Source organism: Meleagris gallopavo, chromosome 2 (assembly GCF_000146605.3).
Source record: "Meleagris gallopavo isolate NT-WF06-2002-E0010 breed Aviagen turkey brand Nicholas breeding stock chromosome 2, Turkey_5.1, whole genome shotgun sequence".
In the NCBI taxonomy this organism is placed as follows: Eukaryota; Metazoa; Chordata; class Aves; order Galliformes; family Phasianidae; genus Meleagris; species Meleagris gallopavo.
The window spans coordinates 93,057,663-93,081,568 of NC_015012.2; the positions used below are offsets into that span (position 1 = coordinate 93,057,663).

Genomic DNA, 23,906 nt, shown 5'->3' on the forward strand with positions numbered 1-23,906 from the left:
ACAGGCTCCCTGCAGCCCAGAGGGATGTGGGCACCTCCAGGGAGCATCTAAAACAGGCTCCTGCTTTCTCCACTTCATCTCCCTGGGCTACTCCCCCCTGCTGGCACAGAGGCTGTCCTGTTCTGAGCCAAATTTAGCTCTGTTCTTGAGCCCCTGGGTGAGTTCTCTGTCTGCACCCTGAGGGCACTTCATATCTTACCAGAAAACCAAAAGGAAACACCTCAGGCAATGAGAAGCTCAAATACTCTAACAACAAGGACCAAATAAAGTGGTGAAAGTGAAAACAGAGAACTGAAAACAGTATGGCCAGAGACATGGGATGGAAAAGGAGATGAAGAAGCAGAGTGCAAGGGAGGAAAGCCAGCCCCAGCAGGAGCTGCAATCCAAAGCAGCTGAAGGATTCCTTGCTGCACACTCATATTGCAGCATCTCTCTGAGCAGGAGGAATGAGTCCAGATTGCTGTGTCTACAGTGAGTTCTTGTTTTATTTCCCATTAAGAGGGTAGACACCAAATCAGATTTCCACTCTGAGTTGCTTTACATTTTTAGCCTGTTGATTGGATTGCAAATGCACACTGCATATTTACATTTCTGGAAGCAGGCTCTGCTGCTGTCTTCTTAACCAGGATCCAAGTTAATTTGCTGAGCTTCCAGATGGGAGCCATTTGTTCCTCTATTACAAATTTGCAGGAATGCTTAATTTAATCTAGATTTTCTAGTTGAGGAGTTGGCCTAATCTAACATTCAAGCATTTTCCTTGCCTCCCATTCTGCTTCTTTTTTTTTTTCCCCTCCCCCTGAGCCAAATTAGCACTTGTGCAGAATGAAGCAAATTGATTTTGCAGTGCGAGCCACCAATCCGTCATCCATCCTGCCCAGCTCTTGGGGAGCAGATTGCCTTTCCATCTCCTGCAGAAAAGGCTCCTGAGAAGAAGGCTGGGCATGAGGTGTAGCCAGAAGAGCCTCTTAGCAGCATTTTGCTTGGTTTGCTGAGGCCGTTTACATTCTGCTTTATTCTTTGTTTTAAACTCTTCAAGGATCACCTGACTGAGCTCATACATGTGCTGAATAAAAACAGCAAAAACGGCTGTTGCAGGTAGATAAGGTTATTTGCAGGGGGAGGCTCATAACTTTCCTTAGCAACATTCAGCCTCCGGTGAATCGAGTGACTTGTGATTGTATTATAGCCGTTTCTTTAATGAAATTTTAAACTACATGCCTCTTTACAATCACTTCTGCCCAGGGTTCCTGGATATCCATGCAAACACTGAGTATATGATTTCCGTGGCGTGCAGTGCATGCTGAAGAAGCAGATGCAGAGCAGGCAGGTGAGGTTAGCTCATGAGCTGGGCCCTTTCTTTGCTAATGCATTTTCCATAACAGTTAAGATTGCGGTAGGAAAAAATGATGTGTCACGTCTTTGCTACTTTGGTTTCAGAGTGAGTGTATTGAAGCAGCTTGAGGTCAGCTTTATTCTTTCTTTTTCTGCGTTATGAATTCCCAGTGCTCCCAATGGCCAAACCTCATCCCCAAAAAAGCCCAGGAGTGCTGCACACACAGAGACAGCATCCCTGAGCCTTAGAGATGCCATGTGCCTAGAGCAATGGGCTTGCTTCTGAACTTATCCTGAGCAGACTGGGTCAGCAGCCTGCAGCATGTAGCAGTCTGCAGTTACCCTACCTGGTCCTGCACAGGTGGGCACAGGTTTGGCACCACAGCTCAGCCTCGGGACCGGCACTCAGAGGGTAAAGGCAGGACCTGGGCCAGCTTCTCAGCACCACTAGCAGCTGTGAAATGCCCTGAGACAAAGGTAGTGTGGTGGATGTTGTACAATAAAAGATTATTTAAAAGATTATTTACTTGGTTCCCAGTACTCAGGTTAACAGGCAGTAACCCAAGCAGGGAGGGATTTATTTGTTAGGAATACAAGCAACGTAGGAGTGGTTTAGATCCTTATCTTGGGCTGTTTGGATAAGGTACTGACTCATTAGCAGGAGAATTGGTTTTGTTTACTTACAGGCAGTGAGATGACATAATGAGGTAGCGCAGAGAAGTAATCGAATATTTCAAATTATATGACGGATTCTATAAAGCATATTTTATTGGAGCATTGTTCCCTTATTCTAGGATGAGTAGAAAGGAGAAAAAAATAGCATTTGTCACAGAAACAGGAGTATCTGTGACCTAGCCATAGGATAAGCTCATTATTTTGAAACTGCTGCCTGGAAGTTTTCTGCCCATCGTGCTGCACATGCACACCTCCTCATGGCCCTTCAGGAGTTTTTCAGGATCTTCTCCTGCTTTAGCCTGAATGCAACACCAAAAACAGGTTTGTGCCCTGCTCTCTCTGCTTTCCCTGTGCACAGTTTGTGAAAACGCTGCCACACTGCTGGGCCAGGCTGCCCCGTGCAGCCAGAACTGGTTCAGGCTACCCAGCAAATCCTATTAAGTCGGGAGTATCAGTGCAGCATATAAAACTTAGGTTCAGAGGGGGCTATTTATAGCTGCAGTAAGAGTATTGTGTACATGGGTTTTTCTTTCACTCCTAATCTGGGACCTTGGCAGGTTTGCCATCCCCTTTACCTGTGCAGCTCGGGTGCCAGACCTCCAGGAACACTGGTATTCAGCTGGGAGTCCTGGCCGTTCTTTAAAGCCACCTGAGGGCCTCTGTGGAGCAGGAGTTCATGATGTTCTGCCTGCCTTTGTTCAGCATCTCTCTTCTCCTGGCTCACTTGCTTCTTGGGGTCAATGGTTTGGCTCTTGGGGTGTGAAGTGCCTGCAGCCAACAGTGCTCCGGTGGAGGAGAGGTGGGATGTGTGGAAGTGATTTACTTGAACTTCTCAAGCTCTTCTCTGTGATGAGTGAGCTTTCTGAAACACAGAACATAGAACAACCCAGGTTTGGAGTGACCTTGAAAGTTCATCAGATCCAGTCTTTCCTGGGAAAAGAGAGCCTGGATGAACTTATCTAAGACTCAGTCCAATTGCCTCTTGAGGACCTCCATTGATTCTACTTTGATTCATACATTGATCTACGTTGATTCATCCATTCTACTATGTCCCTGAGAATGTTGTCTTGGGATAAGGCGTGGTTGTGTGTGTAGGACTTGGATTTGGAAGGACGAAATAGAGCAGAGCTGCAGAGGCAGGGTAGAAAGATTTGCTTGCTTTTCACGGGAAGGCCAATTTAAGCATCCTGTCACTGATGTCAGTTTGTGGTTATGGGGCGGGGGGGCTGGCTGAGTAGATAAAAAGGACTTGTCTCATAGCAGTTGCCAGCCTGGTTTTATCCAGGAGTGGAGCAAAGACTTTTGTAAGCATCATTTCAGTTGGCTTTCAGCTCAGGCTTTGGCATTGTGCAAGCGCACTAATGGTATGTCAAAGAACTGCTAGTGATTTTGTTTTAAGATACACATTGTTTCTGGAGCACAAACATTAGTGACCAGCACTACTACTATGTGGGCAGATACTTCGTGCCCAGTCGGGGGTCCCCCCAGCACCACCAGCCTCAGGATGCTGCCACAGAGTGCAAACAGATGCGTTAGTAAAGTGTGTGAGCTTTCTGCACGCTTACTGCATTACATCCAGCTACTTGATTACAGGGATTGTTTATTTTATGGGTTTTTTTTATATTCTTATTGGGAGCCATTTGTCAGTCTGCATGGAAATCTGATTAGCTGAGAATTGCTAGCTTTCTGGTATATGTTGACCTATAAAGTGAAGGATGCAGCAATAAACACAGTCTATTAAGCTGTTGCTGGAGTAGTCTGTAGGCTTCACTGAAGGTGGGAAAGGAAAGAGCTTGATGTGTGAGTGCCAAGCACTTAAATGCATGGGCATTCAAGGAACAGGAGGCACAGGGGCACATCATGCAGCTTCCCTGTTGCCCAGAAATATGCCTCTTTATTGCCACAGAACAAATAATTTCCATTTTTAAGCAAGGTGGTATCTGGCTTCTTGGCTGACCTTGGCAGTGGATGCTGTGCTGCATTTCCAGAGGGTGCTGCACAAGCACTGTGCAGAAGCTGATAAAATACCAGCAAGGTGACTAATGACAGCTGAAGCCTCGCCATGATATTTGTTTGAAGTCACTCCATCTCTAGTACAGCAAACGCTGTGGGCAGCTATAGTCAGTGTCCTCTTAGTTTGCTTCTAATTACTGTACAAAGTTTTTTGGTTGCTTGCTTTTCATTTTTATATATATAACTTGCAAGAAAACCTCTGGAAAGAAGACGTTGCAGTTCTGGAGAACTTTGCTTTGCATGGTGGTGCATTCAGAACATGCTTCCAACATCATGTGGGGTGAGGAGGTTTGAGGCAGAAGACTGTGCTGCTCATGTCTCTGTCTGTTGGCTGGAGGGCACAGCTGTGCACAGCTGATCCATTTCCTCCTGGGTACCATGGAGCGCTGACCTGCTTAGAAAACCCAGCTGGCTTAGTGGGCCAACAGGGTTGGCCTGGAATAAAGTGTTTATTAGCTAATGTCGTCTGCTGCCCTAGAGCCTTTCTGCAAGTCTACCAGCCTGGCTTTTACAACAGATTTGTTGATTTGGGCTGGGAGAAGATATTCACGAGTCACCTCTGCTGCTTAAAATGTACAGGAATATTTGCCAGCTATAACAAAAGATTCTTGAATTACTAAAGGTACCTGCAAGGCTGTGCTAGGTCTACTTTTTGTCCTAGTGTGGAGGACCACTGGGCGGCTGAGGTGTCCTAACTGTCTTAGCTTCTACCTTTTTATGCTCTTAAATATAAGTTTATACTAATAAGTAGTGGTATCCATTAATTTTGTATTCTTAAATATTCATAATTTGACAAATTATTATTGTTGAGGTTCTGGAAGCACAGCCTGTGAGTCTGATGACCATTCGGAGTACACGAAGGTGCCCAGTTCTTCTCTGAGTGCTCATGCAATGGCATAGCTACCGAGTATTCCCTTTCCCAGAGGTAATAATCAATAGTGACATACTAGAAATGACTCTGATGCCTTCTTTCAGTGTCACGTAGTTCAGACTTACGTTTCAGGGGAGGGTCAGGTGGGGTTAGGGAAAGGGTCTGCACCAGAAGGCGGTGGGCATGGAACATGTTGCCCAGGGCAGTGAGAGCTGGAATTCAAGGAGTGTTTGGACACCGCTCTTAGACATGGGGTTTGGATTTTGGGTGGTGCTGTGTGCAGATGGAGATTGGACTCAGTGATCCTTGAGGGTCCCTGCCAACTTGGGATATTCTGTCGTTTCAAATGTTTGCTTTTATTTTACCATAGAGGGAAGCTCAGCATTGTACCAGCAGTTCCCATGATGGGTGTGTGACCCATCCCCCTGGCTCTGAGTAAAAGGCCTTGATCACTCCAGGAACCTTCAGCCTGTGCCTCTGAGATGAAAGCCTGGGGCTTCTGGGGGGGCCTTGCCCTGTGCCTTTTCCCAGGTGGAAGCCAGGTGTGAGTTTCCACAGCACCACAGCCTGCAGTGCTCTGTGCAGCTCCTCATTGGAGATGTAGCGCTGTGTTCCAAGAAGCTCCTGTTTTTGCCTGGATAGAAATGGGCATTCTATGCGAGGTGATATAGGCAGAAGCGATGTTATGGTTTCTTCCAATTTCTGACTATAGGAAGAACATAAAGCATGAACAGAATGAGAGTGAACAAGCAGCTTGTGTGTGCATGTTTGGCTTTGTGCTTAAAAAAAAAAGAATCTAAAAATAAGCTCCCCACAAGCCTGCACTTCCTGATGAGTGGTGGCAGCAGCCGGGGCAGCTCAAGCCATAGAGCCATAGGACTGCTGTGCCATCCTGGGGACAGACGGGAGGAGTGAGCAGGACAGCAGGCATCCTCCTGAGCTGTGCTGGGGTCAAACAGGTCAGGAGCAGAGCAACAGCAAGGGGTTCAGAGGTACACCAAATAAACCAAAAATCAAACTGCACCCTCCGGTGGACTTGCAGTGGGCATGCAGATGCTGATAATGTTCTCAGACCAGGGAGCTAACTGAGTTTTCTCCATGCATTGCTCTGCCTTGCTACTCTCAAATCCAACAGCCAGTGATTTAGAAAGATTGCTCTGAAACCCTTTCTAAGCTTAATCAGCATTTCTCATCCTAATTCAGTTTCTACTGGTGTATATATCATCTGTATATTTAGGTTGCGCATTTCTACTTCACAGCTTGCTGGTTCTTTGTGGGCTGTCTGCCTCCTATAGGCATCCCCACTGTCTGTTGCATTCTGCAGCACTTTGTGCTGAGCAAGAAGGTGAGGTGGCTTCGTTCAGTGATCCACCACCTCATTCTTATGAATGGTTCTGATGTCTTTCCATCTTGTTTTTCCCCCCTTAAAAGTTCAAGAGGGTGTGGCTTTGTGTGCTGCCCAGCCCTGTGCTTCACATGGGTGCATCCACCCATGCTGGGGATGGCCCAGGCTGGGGATGGGGAGGAAATGGTCCCTTGGCGACTTGGTTGAGGACATTAGGATGGGTTGGACACTGTTGTACTGGGTTGGAATTGCAGTCCTGAAGTGGATTTTTATGGAAGGTGAGTTATTCATAGAATCATAGAATCCTTAGAGTTGGAAGGGAACTCTGAGGGCCGTCTAGTCCAACTCCCCTGCGACAAGCAGGGATACCAAAGGGCCTGATCCAGCCTGGCATTGAAAGTCTCCAGGGTTGTGGCATCAACCACATCACTGGGCAGCCTGTTCCAATGCCTCACCACCCTCAAATTAAAAGACTTTTTCCTTATATCTAACCTAAATCTCTTTTTTCCTGTTTGGAAAGAACCAGTTGCAGCATAGGGATGCTCTTAGGATATCCAGTGATTTTAACTCACGATGAACTTGTGTGACTAATTGCAGTCCAATCCGGTGTACAAAGCCAGTGCCACATTCACCTGAGGCACTTGCATGACAGGAGGGGAAAAAAGTCATTTTTGTATTTGGCTTCTCTGAAGGCTTTTATCCAGCCAGTTGGACCAGTCTTCTTGTTAGTCAGTTGTTATTCTGATATTTTGGGGTGTGTTCTTTTTGTTATTAAAGAAAAGGCTATGTAATAGCTGTGTGTCTCTTAAATGCCCTGTAATTAGTCTGAGGAACAGGCTATTGAACTGTCCTGGCTAAAGCTGTGAAAAAGAATAATTTTAACTCCTGCTATATGAAAAGTCTTTTTTTTTTATGCTGTTATGATGACTGCCCGTTTGTGTTCTAGCATCTGTTCCGGTATATGAATGTAGAAGGAAATGAGCTGGCTCAGCAGAAACTGAAACCCAGACTAATCTCATGCTATAATAAGAGCTTAATAGCATCATTGTCCATAGGCACTTCAGCAGCAAACTAAGCAAACAAAAATAAATCAGCGTTAGAAAACAGATCGCAGTGAAAGCATCAGCGCCGTTTGGGGACCCGCTGTGGCGGGGCGGCTGGTTCCTGCCAAAGCTCTTTATCAGCTTTTGGAGGCTCGCTGCCGTCCGTCCCACAGTGTCCTCCTGTTCCTTCACCCCACGCTTCCCCGCTTACATAACTGACTTAGGCATTACCTTCCCTGCTCTCCTTGACGTTTCTTTAGCCCCTTTGCATCACTTGGCCTCTGTGCTTCGATGAAGAACTTCCCCAGTAAAGCCACCGCTTCGTAGGGAAGGAAGGAGTGGTTCCAGGCAGAAGCAGCAGGTTTATATTGTTGCATGTTTAATTCTGCAGATCTGTTTGGTTGCCTAAACTCAGTAGTATATTGAGAACAGTATTTCTAATTAAAAAAAAGGATCCCTGGAGCATTTGAATTCTTGAAGCTTTCTCCTGACAGAAACTGAAAGTGGATTTTTTTGGTGTTATTATCAGGCTGAGAAATGTAGAGATTAGCAGAGTGTAAACAGGAGGATGTGCAGTTATCCTCAAGTGCATTAATGATCTGAGTAGCCAGTTTGTTTAGTGGGAGAGTTGTGACTGAGCCTGAAATTTGGCACTTATGCTTTGAATTTGTTAAATAAAACTAAATAAAGCGTGGAAGTGGAGTTTCTAGACATGAAGCTGCGGCATTGCCCTGTCACAGAATGGCTTAGGTTGAAGGCAAACTTAATCACTGAGATCCCAACCCCTGCCGTGGGCTGCCTGCTCCCCACCAGCTAGGGCTGCCCAGGGCCCACCTAACCTGGCCTTGAGCGTCTCCAGGGTTAGGGCACCCACAGTCCTGTCAGCCTGCTTCAGTCTCCTACGTAAGGACCATGGTCTGTGCCCTCATGCTAGCTCTCCCCATGGGCTGCTGTATTGTGCTTTAGCTCATTCCTGTGACATCAGGTGCCAAAACCTGTACTTGCTGGATGCCAGAAGCTGTGACGATTCGTAGCTGCTATTTATACTGTGCATGAACAGGTATAGGCACCGCTGCTTGATGAAGGTAAGCAGAATTCCAGTATCCAGAGAGGGATAAGCGTTCTTCGACTTTAAGACACGACCATCTAGTATTGTTAGTCTGGGTGAGCATAATGATACATTATGAGCTGAGAGGCAATGGTAGGAAAGAAGTCCACAGCCTCTTGAAGCAGGGGAAGCGGATATTGCATTCAGCTGTGCTACGTGTTGCCATTTATCAGGCAGCTTCTCTTCATCCCTGGCTCCTTCTCTGTGCCTGCCAGGATGGATTTGGAGGCAACCTGTAGCCAAGTGATGGCAGTGGGCGCTCAGCACCTCACCACACCGTGGGCTATTTCTACGTATGCATTTTACAGAGCAGCACGCCCAAGCGTGTGGGTTTTGAAAGCTTGGTTCAGGAGGCAACACTGCCAGAGCTGCGCTGCTCTGTTGGCCTCTGGCTGCTCCTGGCCCTAGTGTGGTGCCCACATGCAGGTAGTGCTGCTGGGTTTTTGGTGAACAACTGGACCTGAGGGTACTCGTGCAGAGTGTGTGAAGTGAGGTTGCTTTTGTCAAGGGGAGGGTGTGTGCCTTTGCTACCACAACTCAGCCACAGGGAGAAGCAGCAGAGAGCACATTTTGGCTGTCTGCTCTTCCTGAGCGCAAACTCCGTACATGTGTAAGGGTGTGAGCATTTACTGAGCTGGTCACACTGCAGCCTGCTAGAAGTGCTCAGTGGTATGTTTCCAACAACCTTTGTCTCTTTTGCTGCTCTGGTAAAGACCCATTTTTATTTTCTAAGTGAACCATTCTGCCTAGTGGCCTCTCGGGTTGTTACAGCTGTTCCTCTGCTGGGCCAGATCTTAGTCTCTTTTCAGAAGGAAAAAGCAAAGCAACAGCTGGATGATGTATAAAGTACAAATACGTGGATGTGAGAAGCTGCACTTGCTGAAAATGTTTTCCAGTACACGTATCCAATTAACAGCAAACAGAGAGCGATTGTGGTCTCCCATCGTTAAGGCTGTGGTTAGGTTTGTTTGTTTGCTTTTGTACAAGCCTGAGTGGGTGGTTTTTTTATGAAACAAATGCCGCACTATTGCCTGCCTGTGTGGGGTGGGTGGCAGACGTGTCCCTCCTGATCACTTGGAGCAGAGACTGACAACTCCCTGCGTGCCCTGCAGTGGAGATGGCTGTGCTGGTGGAGATGTTCCAGAAGCAAACTGGAACATTTCTTTCTTACGTTGTTTTTCCACTGAGCTTCTCATCGCTTCCATTCGACCTCACTGGTTATCGGTGTAGATGCATCTGGGAGTGCAGGAGAAAATATCTGATGCCACAGAGTTGCCATTTGTCATTAACATAAAAGAAAGTCAGGATGTGGTTTCAACAGCTGATTAACCCTCAGGTGGAGGTCAGAGAAATGGCACAGGATTCAGGGGAGCTCTGTGCCACTGCATTAATGCACCCTTATCTGTAAGGAGGGGAGAGGATGCTCCATGGTGGGCATGGGGAACAGTCTTGGTTCAGCCAAACACAGATTGACCCGAAGCAGCCCTGGAAAAGACAAATCCCCTTCTTGGATGGGTTCCCAGCACAGATAAGAGAACGCAGTGTCACTGTGCAAGTAGGGGCAAGGTCTCATCCGAGATGGTGCGGTTAGTCCTGGTGGCCAGAGGCACAGAGAAAGGAAAAAAGATGTCTGGGAGGGGGTGGGAAGCCAGTCAGGTAGGGCATGCGGGGAACAGTGGTGTGGGAATGATGGTCTCTGAGCTCCTCAGTGTTATGGTGTTTGTAATAGCGGCAGCTCACCCTTAGGACTATTAAAAAACTGTATTGCAGGATCATACATAGCACTGTGTGGAAGCCATTGGCACTCAGGCACCTCCATGCCACTCACCCTAGCCATGAATTTGGCATTGCCATGGGCTGTTCCTTGCTGTACTTTGTCTGACTTCAGCACAACACAGCTGCTTCTCAGCTGAGTGCTCACAGTATTGCCTTAATATGAATTACTAGAGATAAGCTGGCAGCTTTATAGCAACTGTACGTTTACCGAGCACATTTTGTTGTCCATTGAACCCAGAACCTGGCAGATAATTGCTATGACAAATAGTTTGGGCTCCTTCACTCCTTTGTAAAAGAAAGGAGGAGCTGATCTCTTAATCTCTCTCAGTTTTGGAACAAGTGCAGTTTCGATGGCTATCTCGGCAGGTTGAAACCACAGACGTCTGTTCCAAGCTAGTGGGTAATTGCTTTGTGCAGAACCATTCATGAAGTAATTTTTTCCTCCAGGAAGCTGAAGTTTGTTTGTTCAATAGCGTTTCAAAGTAGTGCTATTCCTTACCAGAGAGCATGTGTGCGCAGTTCTGCTCTTTCTGACCTGCCTATGTCTTTGGTTTTGTTTCTTGAGTATAATTTGGAATATATTTTCCCCACATTGCACCTTAATGTCTCTAGCCTGCTGTTTTCCAAACCTGTGATTTCGTCCCTAGTCTCCCTCATTTTCCGTTATGAAATCATCCAGCCCACTGCAAATGCCTGAGATGCAGATTTAAACAACTTAGGCACAGCACAGATTTTCCTGTATTGGGCTTACAGGCAAACTGTGCTCCTCCAGTACACTGAGTATGTTGGAAAACAGCAAGCAAGGCTTTCTTCACAAGGGCTGATGCTCAAGATAGAGAATATGGCAGGAAAGAAGTGCAACAACTGAATACATGCATTTAAAATGGGTAAATCACAGGGTCACAGAGGGGCTAAGGTTGGAGGAATCTCTGGGTCCATCAGGCCCAGCCCTGCTCCAGGAGGGACACCCAGAGCAGGATGCCCAGCGTCACGTCCAGGGGCTTCTGGAGAGCTCCAAGGAGGAGTGATGCTGGGGCCCTGCCATTTCTTTCAATGGCAACCCTTTTGGTGTTCAGCAGCGCCCTGGAGCAATGCTATTTAAAGCTGTGGGCTGTAGGATATAGGAAGCACTTCCTCCATGTTGATCTCTATCCAAATTCTGCAGACGCTTTTGTCTGCTTCCTTGCAGTCTCCACCCTCCTTGGAGCCACTCCAACGCCCAGGGCAGTGCACTATTGTTTGGCAGGGTCATCCTTAGCTGGGTCTCCTTTCCTTTTCCAAGACAAAGTACTGCTGCACCAAAATGCCCAAGAGTGGAGGCATGGGCTGGAGAATCAGAAGAAATGTCCGTCTGTCTGCTCTTGCCTTGCCACTCCTTGTGCAATTGGAGACACCGGTGTTGCAGAGAGGAAGTACAGGGGCAGGCCTTCCTCAGGGAGCACCATGGATGTTTGCTGCTGCTTTTGTTGTAGCTGTGAATCTGTGGAGACAGGGAGGTCTCCAGATGAACTTGACAAGCTATGTTCTGTCTTCTCTGCGATAGGGGGTTAAGAAGCTGAAGTAAAGTTTTCACAAGGATGTGAGCGCCTGAAATTCTTTTAAGGTATTGCCTATTCTTATGTGGCGCCAACTATTTCCAGCAGCTTTGAAGCTGGCTCCCCTGGCCGTGGAGGTTGTATGTTCCCTTTTTAATAAGCATAAAGTGTGCTTCATGGGCTCCAAGGCTACGGGAAGTGGCCTTCTTCATGAGTGCTGAAAAGTGATGTCGGCACATGCTGGGAGAGCACAGCACTCCAGAACCTTTCACTTAGCACTTTGTCCTCCATCAGTGTATCCCTCCTTTTAATCACCAGCACGTCCTTTAAACACTTTTTTCCTGTTTCTCCTTAGAGGAAAGAACTAAATGATAAATTATTGCATTGATGTTGCGCAAATGGACTGCTGACGGAAAGGTCTTGTTGACATGGTTTCTCACACAGGATTTCTTCTCCCCACGCAGAAAAGTTGCTGCAGATTTCCAGGAAAATAGTTGTGTCATCCTTGGGAAAGGGATATTAAAAAAAAATGGGAACCTGGTTGTTAGCATGGATCTAGGTTTGTGAAAGATGAGAAATAGGTAAAATGTTGAGTTTTGTGGGATTTTCTGTTGCTCTGTTAGAAGTGGGGCTGCCCAGTGGTTGATACCAGGCACAGCCTGGAGTTTCTTCGGTGACAGGAATGATAAAGGAAAAGGGAAAAGAGCAGCTGAGGGCTGTGCCTGCACCCTAAGAGGTCAGCTGAGGGCAGTACCTTGGCACAGCCAGACCTAGAAGACCTTATCTGTCCACAGCCTGGCACGGTAAAGCCCGACCGGTTACGTTCTTTTTCCTTCACTAAAACAAAGTTCATAAAGATAGCGCTATCTGAAAGTGAGATCTTAAGGTGGTGTCATGAGTGGAGCTTTTTCTCCCCCCCCAACAATGTCCACCATCCACATAACCATTCAGAGAAGACACCGTTTTCTTGTTTTTCCAGCCAAGCCATTCACCGATGCGGCACTGAGATGACAGGGCCGGGCTGTGCCCCACGTGTAGTCTCAGGGGGAGGTCAGCTCTCCTCATTTCATGCCTGTTGGGGCCTTCCTGCCTCAAACCTAGCTCATCTCCTTCCTGTCACCGTACCCGTTTAGGGAGGAAAATTCACCCATTTGGCAACCACTGGCATCACTTAGAAATAAATTCAGTTAGATTTGATTTTCCACTTGCCATCTTGCGCAGCCTGCTGACAGATGCAGCTCCAGGCAGCCTTCCCCGCAGCGCTCGGGAAAGCACATTTGATGTGGGTATTGCTGAGATAGAGCCCCGGGGTGGAGGTTAATGAGAAAAGTGATGTCTGGGCTGGGGATGGCACGGTTTGCTCCTGAGTTGATTTGCGTTCAAGTATTGAATGCCACACAGAAATGCCAGAGGAGGGAATGGATTGTCCCACAGCTGCTCTTTGTTCCCCTAAAAATGTCATCATGTGCCTGGATGTGTCTGCAGCTGTCCCCTGCAAACTGGATTTAGTACCAGGTGCTGAAGCTATGATCTCAAGGCACAAAAGTTGTGCTGACCTGACCTGTGCATAAAGCTCCCAGCATGGCACTGCCCTTTCCTTCAAGCTGGGTGCTGCATACATAGCTTCCCTGTAAGAAATAGTAATCTCTTACCTTCTGGCTCCTTGCTTATAAAAAATAAAATAAGATCTGACATTAGCACAGCCAACTGCACAAACACTGAGCAATGCCCTCCTCCAGTGCAGAGCTTGGGCTGGTTTCCAGCACCACTATATTGGTGGGATGCTCTTCTCACAGTTATTTTACAGAGCTGTTGTTTTACAGGGTTTTCTACACCTGTGCAGAAAGGAAAAATAGTGCAAAACACTCTGTTTGCTTATAGGTTTTCAACTTAGGTATTTATTTCATTCAGCAAACAGGAAAATAAAGGTGTGAAGCAATTAGATTACTATCATTAGTAGTTGCACCGAAGGGGAAAGGAAGCAGTGTTTTGAGAAGAATTTTGTTCATGATTTGGTGAAATCTATTTTTGCAGGTGAATTAAGTGGTAGCTTCTGTCCTTTATTAAAATGGTGATACATAAAAATAAGCAGTGTTGCAGAAAGCTCTCTTGTGTAGAGAGCTAGGTGAATAACATGGAGAGATGTAGTTTTGTTCTGTTTGAGACTTCAGCAACAAAATATTGAGTAGCAGTAGAAATTGTTAGCAATAATTGTGTATTTGGTCAATGAAAATGTTAGTGGCAAACGATCTTCCTCTTTTCTTTTTCCCTTGGTGTCTCATTAAGCATCTAAACAAATGCCAGTTCAGTTTTTGTTTGAGGTTGCTGGTTGGCGTTCCTCCAAACCCACATTTTTTATCATCTTACTAAGCACACCTCTGTTAAGTAAGACTTCCCCTCAGTTTCTCACCAGTCTTTGAAACCATCTCAGCCCTCCTGCCTGCCAAAGACAGCTCCAGTAGCTCCCCTGGAATCCCCTGGTTACTCAAAGCCCCCAGTCTCAGCACCATACCTGCAGCTGGGAAAACAATGATGTCAGATCTCATTTTTTTTCCCCACTTAGACATTATTAGCAGTGATAACGGTCTCACAGACCAGCCTCCGAGGGCTGCTTATTGGCTGTCACTGTCTCTTCTGCAAGTGTCATTGTCCCCAAACTCTTCATCTTCCCTATGTGAATGTGTGGTGCTGTGGGCTTTGCTCGGGTGCAGTTGGTTGGCACTTGATGCTGCCACAGTTTGGTAATTCTTGTGATGTGGAAGAAATAATTTGGTTCAGTTTCCTTTTCCCCAAGGCTGTGATTATTCTGCAGAGACAGATATGTAAAAAGTGAGAAGATGGCATTTGTTGCTCAAATCAGTACATGTCTATCCTTTAGTGCAAACAAACATGACTTTTAAGAAGTCAGTAGGCCACTGAACATCCTGTAATGCTTTAGGGACTTTGTGATGGTGACTCAGTACGCCAGAAGGGGAAAAGAGACCAATCTGTTGCCTCTGTGTGACTGTAGCTGGGCACTGCTCAGTTTTTTGTTCCTCAAATCTCAGATGTAATAAAACTGAATCACAGAATCAGAGTCGTTGGGTTGGAAGGGACTTGAGGCTGCCCAGGGCCCACCCAACCCAGCCTTGAGTACCCACCGCTCTCTGGGCAGCTGTGCCAGGGCCTCACTGCCCTTTGAACAAAAAACTTCCTCCTAACATCTAACCTAAATCTGTCCTCCTTTAACCTAAAGCTGTTCCCCCTTGTCCTATCACTGTCAGACCATGTACGAAGTCAGTCCCCCTCCTGCTTATAAGCTCCCTTTAGGTACTGGAAGACCGCAATGAGATGCACCTGGACCCTTTTCTTCAGGCTGAACCTGTGCTGCTTTCTGTCCTTTCCTTCCCTCTGACCTTTGGGAACCACACAGTGTTTCCGTGGTTTGCACTCACGGAAGATTGTTTGGAATCACATATCACAATAGTACCTTGAATTAAAATGACGTGGGCTTTTCCTCGTGCAACCCAACCTGCTTGGAAAAAAGACCTTGTATACTAAGACATTGTGCTGACATGTTTTCCTTGCCGTGTAATGTTGTGTAAACAAACCAAACTTTTTTTTTAAGCCTTGCCAACTCTGCACAGCATCCAGCAGCAGAATAAGGCTGCCTGCTTCTCCCTCGCTTTCATTAAAAAATAAGAAAAGGGCAAAGGGAGGAGATGAGGAACATCCACTCATGGTTTGCTTTTCCTGTCTCAAATGACAGGCTGCATCCCTGCCTGATCTGCTCCCACCCAAATTAACCTAATTTCCTAATTTGCTCAAAATATTTCTATGCTTTTCTTATTGCATTGGGAATATTTGCCCTTTACAGTAATAAGCTCTCCTCTCTGAGTTGGAAAACATTGTAGAGAGCTCCCTGAGGAGCTGTCAGATTTTCTGGCCCTTGTGCAGGTCTCCACAGCCCTGTTTTCCTCATTTGCAGCAGTTGGTGCATTCAGGGTGGGTTTGGGAAGGTTGGCAGGGCAATGGGTCTGGGGAAGCCCCACTGCCAAACTCTGCAGGATGCAGGCTAGCAGCTTGCAGCTTGCACCCCAAATGGCTCTCAACTCTGTGCATCAGTGCTCAGTGCCCACAGACTAATTTATTTCCTGAGTTAATCAGGAATACAATCCTGAAGAAAGTGGCAAACAGGAGGAGGAATCCAGAGCCCTCTAAGTCTAAGGTTTCAGACATTGTGTTTGGCTCCATGAAATCAATGTGCCATCTTGGAGCATTCCCCTGACATTGCTTTTGGCAGGATTGGAGCTGTGTAATTCTGTCTTTCTTTGGAGAGCTGGGGATGGATACTCAGCTACACTGATGGTCGTTCCCAGCCATAGAATTGGGATTTTTATGGTACTTTTCTGGTGCCCAAGTGCATGCTTATGGTGCAGCTTTCCCAGGAGTGTAGCCCTGGGGACATTACTGTGTCTGTCTGCATGGTGCTCAATGTACACACTGAAATGATTCCCAGTTTTCTGCAACAGAGACTGTGGCTGATCAAGTGGGAATCACTTCCTTCCAAGCACTTTTTTGTTGAGCTCTTGAAAAAGGTTTAACTTAGAATAATAAAATCATGGAATCCCTAGAGTTGGAAGGGACTTCTAGTCCAACTCCCCAGCTTGACAACAAGTTTCAGGTAAGCAGTATGAAATCAAAGCAGGGTTAATCCTTGAACGTAAAGAAGAGAAAGAGCCCATTTATTTATTTGTGTTGTTTGCTCTGGACTTGTTGGGTTTCGCTTGGCTCTCTCTCTGTGCAGAAGAACCTGCAGCTCGTCCTGCAGCCGGAGGTTGCATCCCTGCTCTGAAAGCTGCAGGGGATACTTAGCATTAGAATTGAGTTTGTCCAACTGGTTCTGTTATTACTGAGAGATGTGGAGAAGCTCCTTGTTGCTGTTAACTTCGTCATGAGGTGTCACTTTTGAAGATGAGGATGCTGCCATGCCATAGGAATTCACACAGACCCAATATCTACAGCAGTGTACTTGTGTATCCTGTGGCTTCTCTGGGGCAATGTTCATTGCTGAGAATACTGCCATTAAACCATGTAAGAGAATCTGCTCTTCACTGCAAAGTCCATTATCTTCCCCAAGCCTGTGTAATTGGACATTTTTCCTTGCAGCCTAGGTCAGATCTCATGCCCATCTCCTGGAAAAGCATGCTCATTATGGGCCATCTTTACAGTCCTGGTTTGCAGCACTATTTGCTATGTGACCTTCCTGGGTGGAAGGGACCAAAGCTTTTATTTGGGCTTCCTGCCCTTTTTTACAGGGATCAAGCTGCAATAAAAGCCAACCTCGGATCCAGCTGGGTTTTTGAGGAGTGGCTATTGCTGAATTGTCCCCTGGAGCACATCTCCGTTGCCCCATGGAGCACATCTCTGTGGCTGCCATCTGCACCTGGCTGCAGGAAATGGGATGCAGAGGCTGTGATACAGGCACAGGCTGGCTGAGGTTGGTGAGGACCTTTGGAGATCACCTCATCTGACCTCCCATCATAGTGCAGAGACATAGTGCAGAGAAAGGTGCCCAGCACCACAGCCAGGTCTTCTGGAGATCTCCAAGGAGGAGACCCCACAGCCTCTTTGGAACCTGTGCCAATCTTTGTCACCACTGCTGTAAAATGACATTTCCAAGCAGAGCCTCTCTTAACAAAATGCTCACAGTATCCCTGTGGGCTAATTCTTTTGTCTCCTCTTCTGCACTCCAGGGCGTCAGTGACAGATCCGATGCTTTGGCTGTTTTAATAGAAAGTCTTCCACCCCCGTGGGAGCTTTTCTTGCATTTTAGCTCACTTCAGAGCAGTGGAGCGGCACTGGCTGCCTGTTTTACGCTGCTCCTTGGCTCTAGACTCCCTTAGCCCCAGGGGCACCATGCTGCAGGTTTGGGACCATTGTGAATCTCAGTTCTGTTCTGTGAGACAAATGGTGCTAGTTTTCCCCCTGCAAAGCATGTGGCACAGGTAATATAGGGTATTTATTGTGTGCACTGTGCACTTTCTCTGCTAAAGAACGGTGCTGTCTCACATTCAGGCATTTCAGGCATTTCCCCTTTTATTAAGGCTATATCCATACTCAAGGAGTTTTGCACAAGGAAGTGCCTCTCTAAGGAGCCATTCCTCTTGCAGTTTTAACTGATGCCATGGGAGCCTCCCTTCAGGAGCTCAGGTCAAAGAGAATGCAGTGAAAAAGCCAGCCTGGTCCTGGTGTGAGCAGCAGCCCCTCCAACCATGTCAGTGTGTATAGCCAGCCCTGAGGCAAGGGATTCAGACAGCACAGGCTCTTTAAAAGAACAGCAACATGCAGACATCCCAACTACCCGCAGCCCTCATCACAGCACTGACCTGAGCATCCCAAGCCCCCTCCCTGCAGTATCCATTAGCAGCTATCCTCCAAGTGCTTTCGCAGCTAAATTGGCCAACGTGTGATCTGCTGAAAGCAACTGGACGAAACGTCAGTGGGGTGCCAGCAGCAGGGGGCTCCTACCATGATTAATGAGGTATTTAAGCATCGCATTTTGGAGGAGCTACCTGAAACACAGTGCACAGCAAAGGTGGCTTTGAGATGTGCTTTAATAAATTAATACTAACGTCGGTTGTTTAATTATTCTTCACAAATTGGTTACAACAACGACAGGGTTACGTTTGGGTTGAGCACATTATGAAGCCTTTCAGAAAGCTTGTATGCAAAAAGGGTTGTGTTTAGATCGCTGCACATTACTTTTCTGACATAAAATGATCCAAAAGAGGAGGAAGGGTTGAAACAACCTGTAATTTGTTGAATGCAAAGATGACGGGGATATAAAGCTTTTGAGGGTGAGATTAAATGAACATCCATCCAAAGAACAGAGTACATCTTACTGCTTTTAGAAGTGTTGACTCCAACAACTAAGCTCCTGCTGTTGAGGGACCTCCCTTTGTAAGGGAAAAGGAAAGCAATGGCACTAAACATTTCCAAACCTCCTTTGGCCACCAAGTTCCAGGAAGCAGAGCCACCCAGAGAACTGCAGAAAGCTGCCATGCAGTGAGCAGAAGTAGAGTTTTGTGGCTGAAGCTTTTATGGTGAAGAGATGTGCCAGTGATAGCAGAGCTTGCTGCACTGAGCTGGGTTCTGTCTCAAAGCATTCAGCCACAGGACACGATGTGCATTTTGTACTTTGCTGAGACAACACACAAAATAAGTGGAATGCAAATAAAATTAGGTTAAATTCAGCTCTCTGCTGCACAGCCCCTTATTTTTTTGTGACCTATAACATTTTTGTAGGTTCTTATGCATCACTGGGATGTTTACCTCTGGGAATTGCTCAGCCCTGGTATATTTTGTGATGTTGGTGTCTGCATGCCGTGCTGCTCAGTGCTTGTTCTTTTGGCTCTGGATAAGCATGACGGGGATGCAGAGCAGGACAGTGGCACACTGCTTTGGTTATTGTGCATTGTTACACTTTTTGACAGAACAGAAGGTGGTTAACAACTTTTTGCCTGTGGTAGGGGATACTGAGCTTACAGAAAAAGTGGTTGAGTTGGACAGAACAGCCTACCTACCCAACCCCCACCATGGGCTGGCTGCTCCCCACCAGCTCAGGCTGCCAGGGCCCACCCCATCCTGCAGAGATGGGGCACCCGCAGCTCTCTGGGCAGCTGTGCCAGGGCCTCACCACCCTCTCTTTGAGCTCCTTCACTCCCACTGCTGTCCCTATACCAGTTCCAGCTCAGTCATTGCAGCGGATCAGCAATTTTGGAAGGGTGGAGGTCAGGAATTGGACCCGGGCATCTCAAACTGTTCTAGGGGGAGTGTTAGTGTATCACAGAGATAACACAGATGCTTTCTCATTGGCAGCAGCTGAACCAGGCTCTGGGCAAGAATGGGGAAGCAGAACAGCAAGCTGCGCCCTGAAGTGCTGCAGGACCTGCGCGAGAACACCGAGTTCACGGACCACGAGCTGCAGGAGTGGTACAAGGGCTTCCTAAAAGATTGCCCAACAGGCCATTTGACTGTGGAGGAGTTCAAAAAAATCTACGCCAATTTTTTCCCTTACGGCGACGCATCGAAGTTCGCCGAGCACGTGTTCCGCACCTTCGACACCAACGGCGATGGGACCATCGACTTCAGGGAATTCATCATTGCGCTGAGCGTCACCTCGCGGGGCAAGCTCGAGCAGAAGCTCAAGTGGGCCTTCAGCATGTACGACCTGGATGGCAACGGGTACATCAGCCGTGGTGAAATGCTGGAAATAGTGCAGGTGAGCCACCGCCTCCGGCTTTATGTTTATTGCTGTGACTTCTAGATATGAGGCTGGAGATAGTGTGTGGTGCTGAGACCCATCATATTCTCAAGGGGTGGCTTGGGGCTATGGTGGGACCTATGAGGTGCAAATGAGCAAAGGTCCCAAGAGATGATGCAGCTCTATGCAACGAGCCTGCAGCCAAAGTCTTGCAGCGCTCCCTAGAGATTCCTCAATGGGGTTTTGATGGGGTCAGAAAGACCTAAATGCAAATTTTACTCTCCTGATTGACCTCAAGTTCAATACCATGGGCTCTGAAATTTCAAATCTGAGTCAACGTGAGCTCAAAATTAGAAGACCATATCATATTCTTGTCCCCTGAAGGCTGAGTCCCAGGTCAGTGGCATCCACCCTGATGGCGGGAAGCTCAGCATCCTGAAGCACGAGAGGTACCTCTGAACATCAGGGAGCACTTCTTGCTGTGCAGGTGGCCAAGCACTGCAGCTGATTGCCCAGAGAGGTGATGGAGTCTTCCTCCTTGATTGATGCTCAGAAGCCACCCAGACTTAGAATAAAATCATCAGATAGCTTGATTTCAAGACCATCGAGTCCAACCACCCTCCTGACCTACCGAGTCCCATTACAGAGCCAGGGTGCTGGACGCCCTGCTCTGAGTGTCCCTGAATGAGCAGGGGTGGGAGCAGATGGACCTAGAAGTCCTGCCCACCCAACCACTATGTGACCCTGTGGTTCAGCCCCTAACTGCATCCAAACAAGCACCACAGTTGGTGTCCCCAGTGTGTTTCAACTGGGTAAAGAGGTCCACCTTTATGCGCCTTCGTATAAGTCTGAAAATGAACGTGAACAAGCAGCAGCCTCCCTCAGCCCCTTGCAGAAGGCAGATTCTCACACTGGCGCTTCACTCCTGTATCCTGACTCAGACCTCCTTGTAGATTAATCTAAACCCTGATTTTCTCTTAACCTCACCCAGTGGCGTGGGCGCTTCTTTGAAGTGCGAGTGAAGACAGGAAAGAAAAATAGAAAGAAGCTGCAGTCAGAAATTCCTATTTGTTTTGGTTTATAAAGTCCCTCAGCTGCCTTTTGGGGTCAGCTGTCTTTTTATTGCTGCAGGCTTAAATTATTTTTCTCAGTCCTGAAGCTTTGCAGCTCGGGTCATGTTTTTCCTAAAGCTTTTTATTTTTTTAATATGCAGGCAATCTACAAAATGGTTTCATCAGTAATGAAAATGCCAGAAGATGAATCCACTCCAGAGAAGCGAACAGACAAGATCTTCAGACAGATGGACACAAACAATGACGGTACGATCCCTTCATCCTGCCCAAGGGAGAGATGCTTGGTGGGAGTGAGGGTTTAGCTCTAGTGTTGAGGAGACCTATAACAATGTGGCTTTATGTCTAGAAAGGCTATTTTTAATTTTAGAGCATTTTAAGGCCAGGTTTTGGTATCTGCTGCCACAGCCCCAGGGCACATTCCCAGTCCTGCTGTGTTTAACCCTTGACTTCAGCAAGAACATTGCCGGCAGCTTCTCCTTTGCACTTTGCTTTAAGGTATTGCAAGGAAAGGGAAACACTTATAAACTTCCTAATGGTCACAAGTGTTCTTTTTCAGACCAACAAAAACTTCAGAAAACACTTTTTTGGGTGATATTAGCCTGAAGCTAGGATGGAAGCATGCCATGGCTTCTTCATCTCTTGTGTTGCTTCACCTGGCCTGGGTGCTGCACCACATGGGAACTTTTCCTATTCCTGCAACGGACTGAGAGTGTCCTGAAGGGAACCAGTGCTCCCAGCTGGTGATGCCAGCACTGTGCATCTGTGCCTTGTGGCCTATGGTGGCACCAGGCAGCAGCCAGAAGCACAATGCCTGTGAGCAGCTTGGGCCATGAAATGGTGTCCTTCGTGAATGGCTCATGCCTTAGTGTCTCAAATGGAAAAGCTCTGTGGGAGTGGGAGGAAGGTGAGGGGCTACAGAGACAGCAGGGCTGCACTGCTCACCCCTTGCTGTGCAAAGCAGAGATGTGGGGCGTCAGGGTTAAAGCATAGTAGCAATAGGAGCATCATATTCAAAGCACACACATAGTCAGTACCGAGCCCCGTGTTTGCATTATTTGTGTAGCTCAGCTCCATGCAAACTGCTGATGACATTAGAACGGTTGATGTTTCTTTTGGCAGCACTTTTTTAAGTAAGAAATGATCATTTTTATGCGGGATTGTTTTGCAGAAGAAAGATGCATCCAGGCTTAAGGGCTTGAGCAGGATTTGGCTGCCGCACATCACGCTAAATTCCCTTAGATGCATTTGCAATAGATTAGATATACATGCACTGCTTGTGAGAAGAGGGCTTTTATTAAGCTGCAGCGAGCGGCGGCGATGAATGACTTCTTTTCTGTTTTACATTTTCTCCTTTGAAGGCAAGCTGTCCCTGGAGGAGTTCATCAAAGGTGCCAAGAGTGATCCCTCCATCGTGCGGTTGTTACAGTGCGACCCCAGCAGCGCGAGCCAATTCTGATGAGAGCGGACAGTTTGCAAGGAGAATCTCAGCTTGTCTTACAAGCTTTGCTCGCAAATGGATGCCTTCTCAATCATTCCTCAACAGTTAGTGGATAAGATACCATTGCCAGATTGTGTGTGTCCGAGTGAAACAGCCCTCACCCCTCACTAACACCAGTGCAGCTCTCCTTCGGCAGCTCCATTTCTGCTTTCCTGTAATGTTTTGATTCACTCTGCACGCGTAAGGGTAACTGAATGGTGTTTACATGCAGATGCAAAGAGCTGTATCTCTGCTGGGGTGTCCCCTTCACTTCAGCTGCAGGGAAGGGGGTGCCCCACAGGCTTGGGAGGACGCTAGGTAGGACTTTGGCCCAACGTAGCAGGTGGCAGGTAACTTATTTCGCTTCAGAAGTGACTATGTGAGAAAAAACATGGACTGAACAGAGTAGAAAGTTCAAATTAAAAATAAAAAACAAACAAAAAAACAGTAAAAAATAAAACAAAAACAAAAAAGCAGCTTTCCTGGGCATGGTTCCAGTTTTCTTTTTGAGGAAAATTGCTTGCACTTATCTAATGGTCTTTACTTTCTTTTAATATATATATAAATTATATATATATGGTGAAGTAAAATTTTAAATATTTAGGTCATCTATTTAAGGCATAAAATAGACTCCAGCTTTGTTTCTTCTAGTTGTCCGTGATTTATTCAAATCTTGGAGATGATTGTTTTTCTTTTTTTTTTTTGTGATATTTATGCATTAGCAAATTGCTGTTCCAAAAGAAATGCATGAGTAGCAGTTTGTGGGTAATTTCACTCTGTTTAATTCCCGAATGCAAATATTTGTTCATTTTTACTGTCGATCGTTCCGGCGTTACTGTATTAACGGGAGGCCCGAAAGGAGCAAATCCTCATTTTGTATTTCTCAGTGGAGTCCTACGTTCTGGTGGTCGCTGCGTCAAGTGGCTTCGAGTGACCTGAGGTGACGTGAGTCGCACCGCTGTCCTCCACCTCGCTGCACCTCTCCCCTTGCTGTCGATACGTTAATAGTCTCGTGCATTCCAGTGTTATTTAATATCTGCCTAATGCCAAGAAATATTCATTGAAATAAAAGACTACTTTTCTTGTCCATCCCTGTCTTCTTTTCACCCAAGTCGTGTGGTTGGGGGAGTCCAGCTCCCTGTCCTGCCCTGTGCAAGACACGTCTTGCTGCATTGACTCTTGCTGTTAAGTAGAAAGGAGAGGTGTTTGCAATATCCAAGTGAGAATGTGTTGGTGGGTCATGCTCAGGCTTATGCCAGCACTGCTGAGTGGAGTGACACATTCATTACTTTTTTCACTAAAAATTCCAATTTGAGCCATTAAACCAATGTTTCTTTCAATTGCTGCACCATGCTGATGGTTCAGCTTGGGTATTAGGAAACATTTCTGCTCAGAAAGAGTGGTCAGTCATTG

The 23,906-nt window shown here is 46.8% G+C and overlaps 1 protein-coding gene across 2 annotated transcripts in view; it reads left to right on the forward strand.

The window, feature by feature from the left end:
- The window catches only part of HPCAL1 (hippocalcin like 1), a 38,090-nt gene extending 14,508 nt beyond the window's left edge, over positions 1-23,582 (forward strand). The window contains exons 2-4 of one of the 2 annotated variants that reach the window (XM_003204494.4): positions 19,559-19,961; positions 21,157-21,262; positions 22,375-23,582. In XM_003204494.4, coding sequence (XP_003204542.1) covers positions 19,584-19,961; positions 21,157-21,262; positions 22,375-22,472 — 582 coding nt within the window. In that variant the 5' untranslated portion in view covers positions 19,559-19,583 and the 3' untranslated portion in view covers positions 22,473-23,582. The remainder of the gene's footprint in view (positions 1-19,558; positions 19,962-21,156; positions 21,263-22,374) is intronic. The other variant, XM_010707918.3, reaches the window with a different exon arrangement.
- Positions 23,583-23,906: the final 324 nt, after the last annotated feature.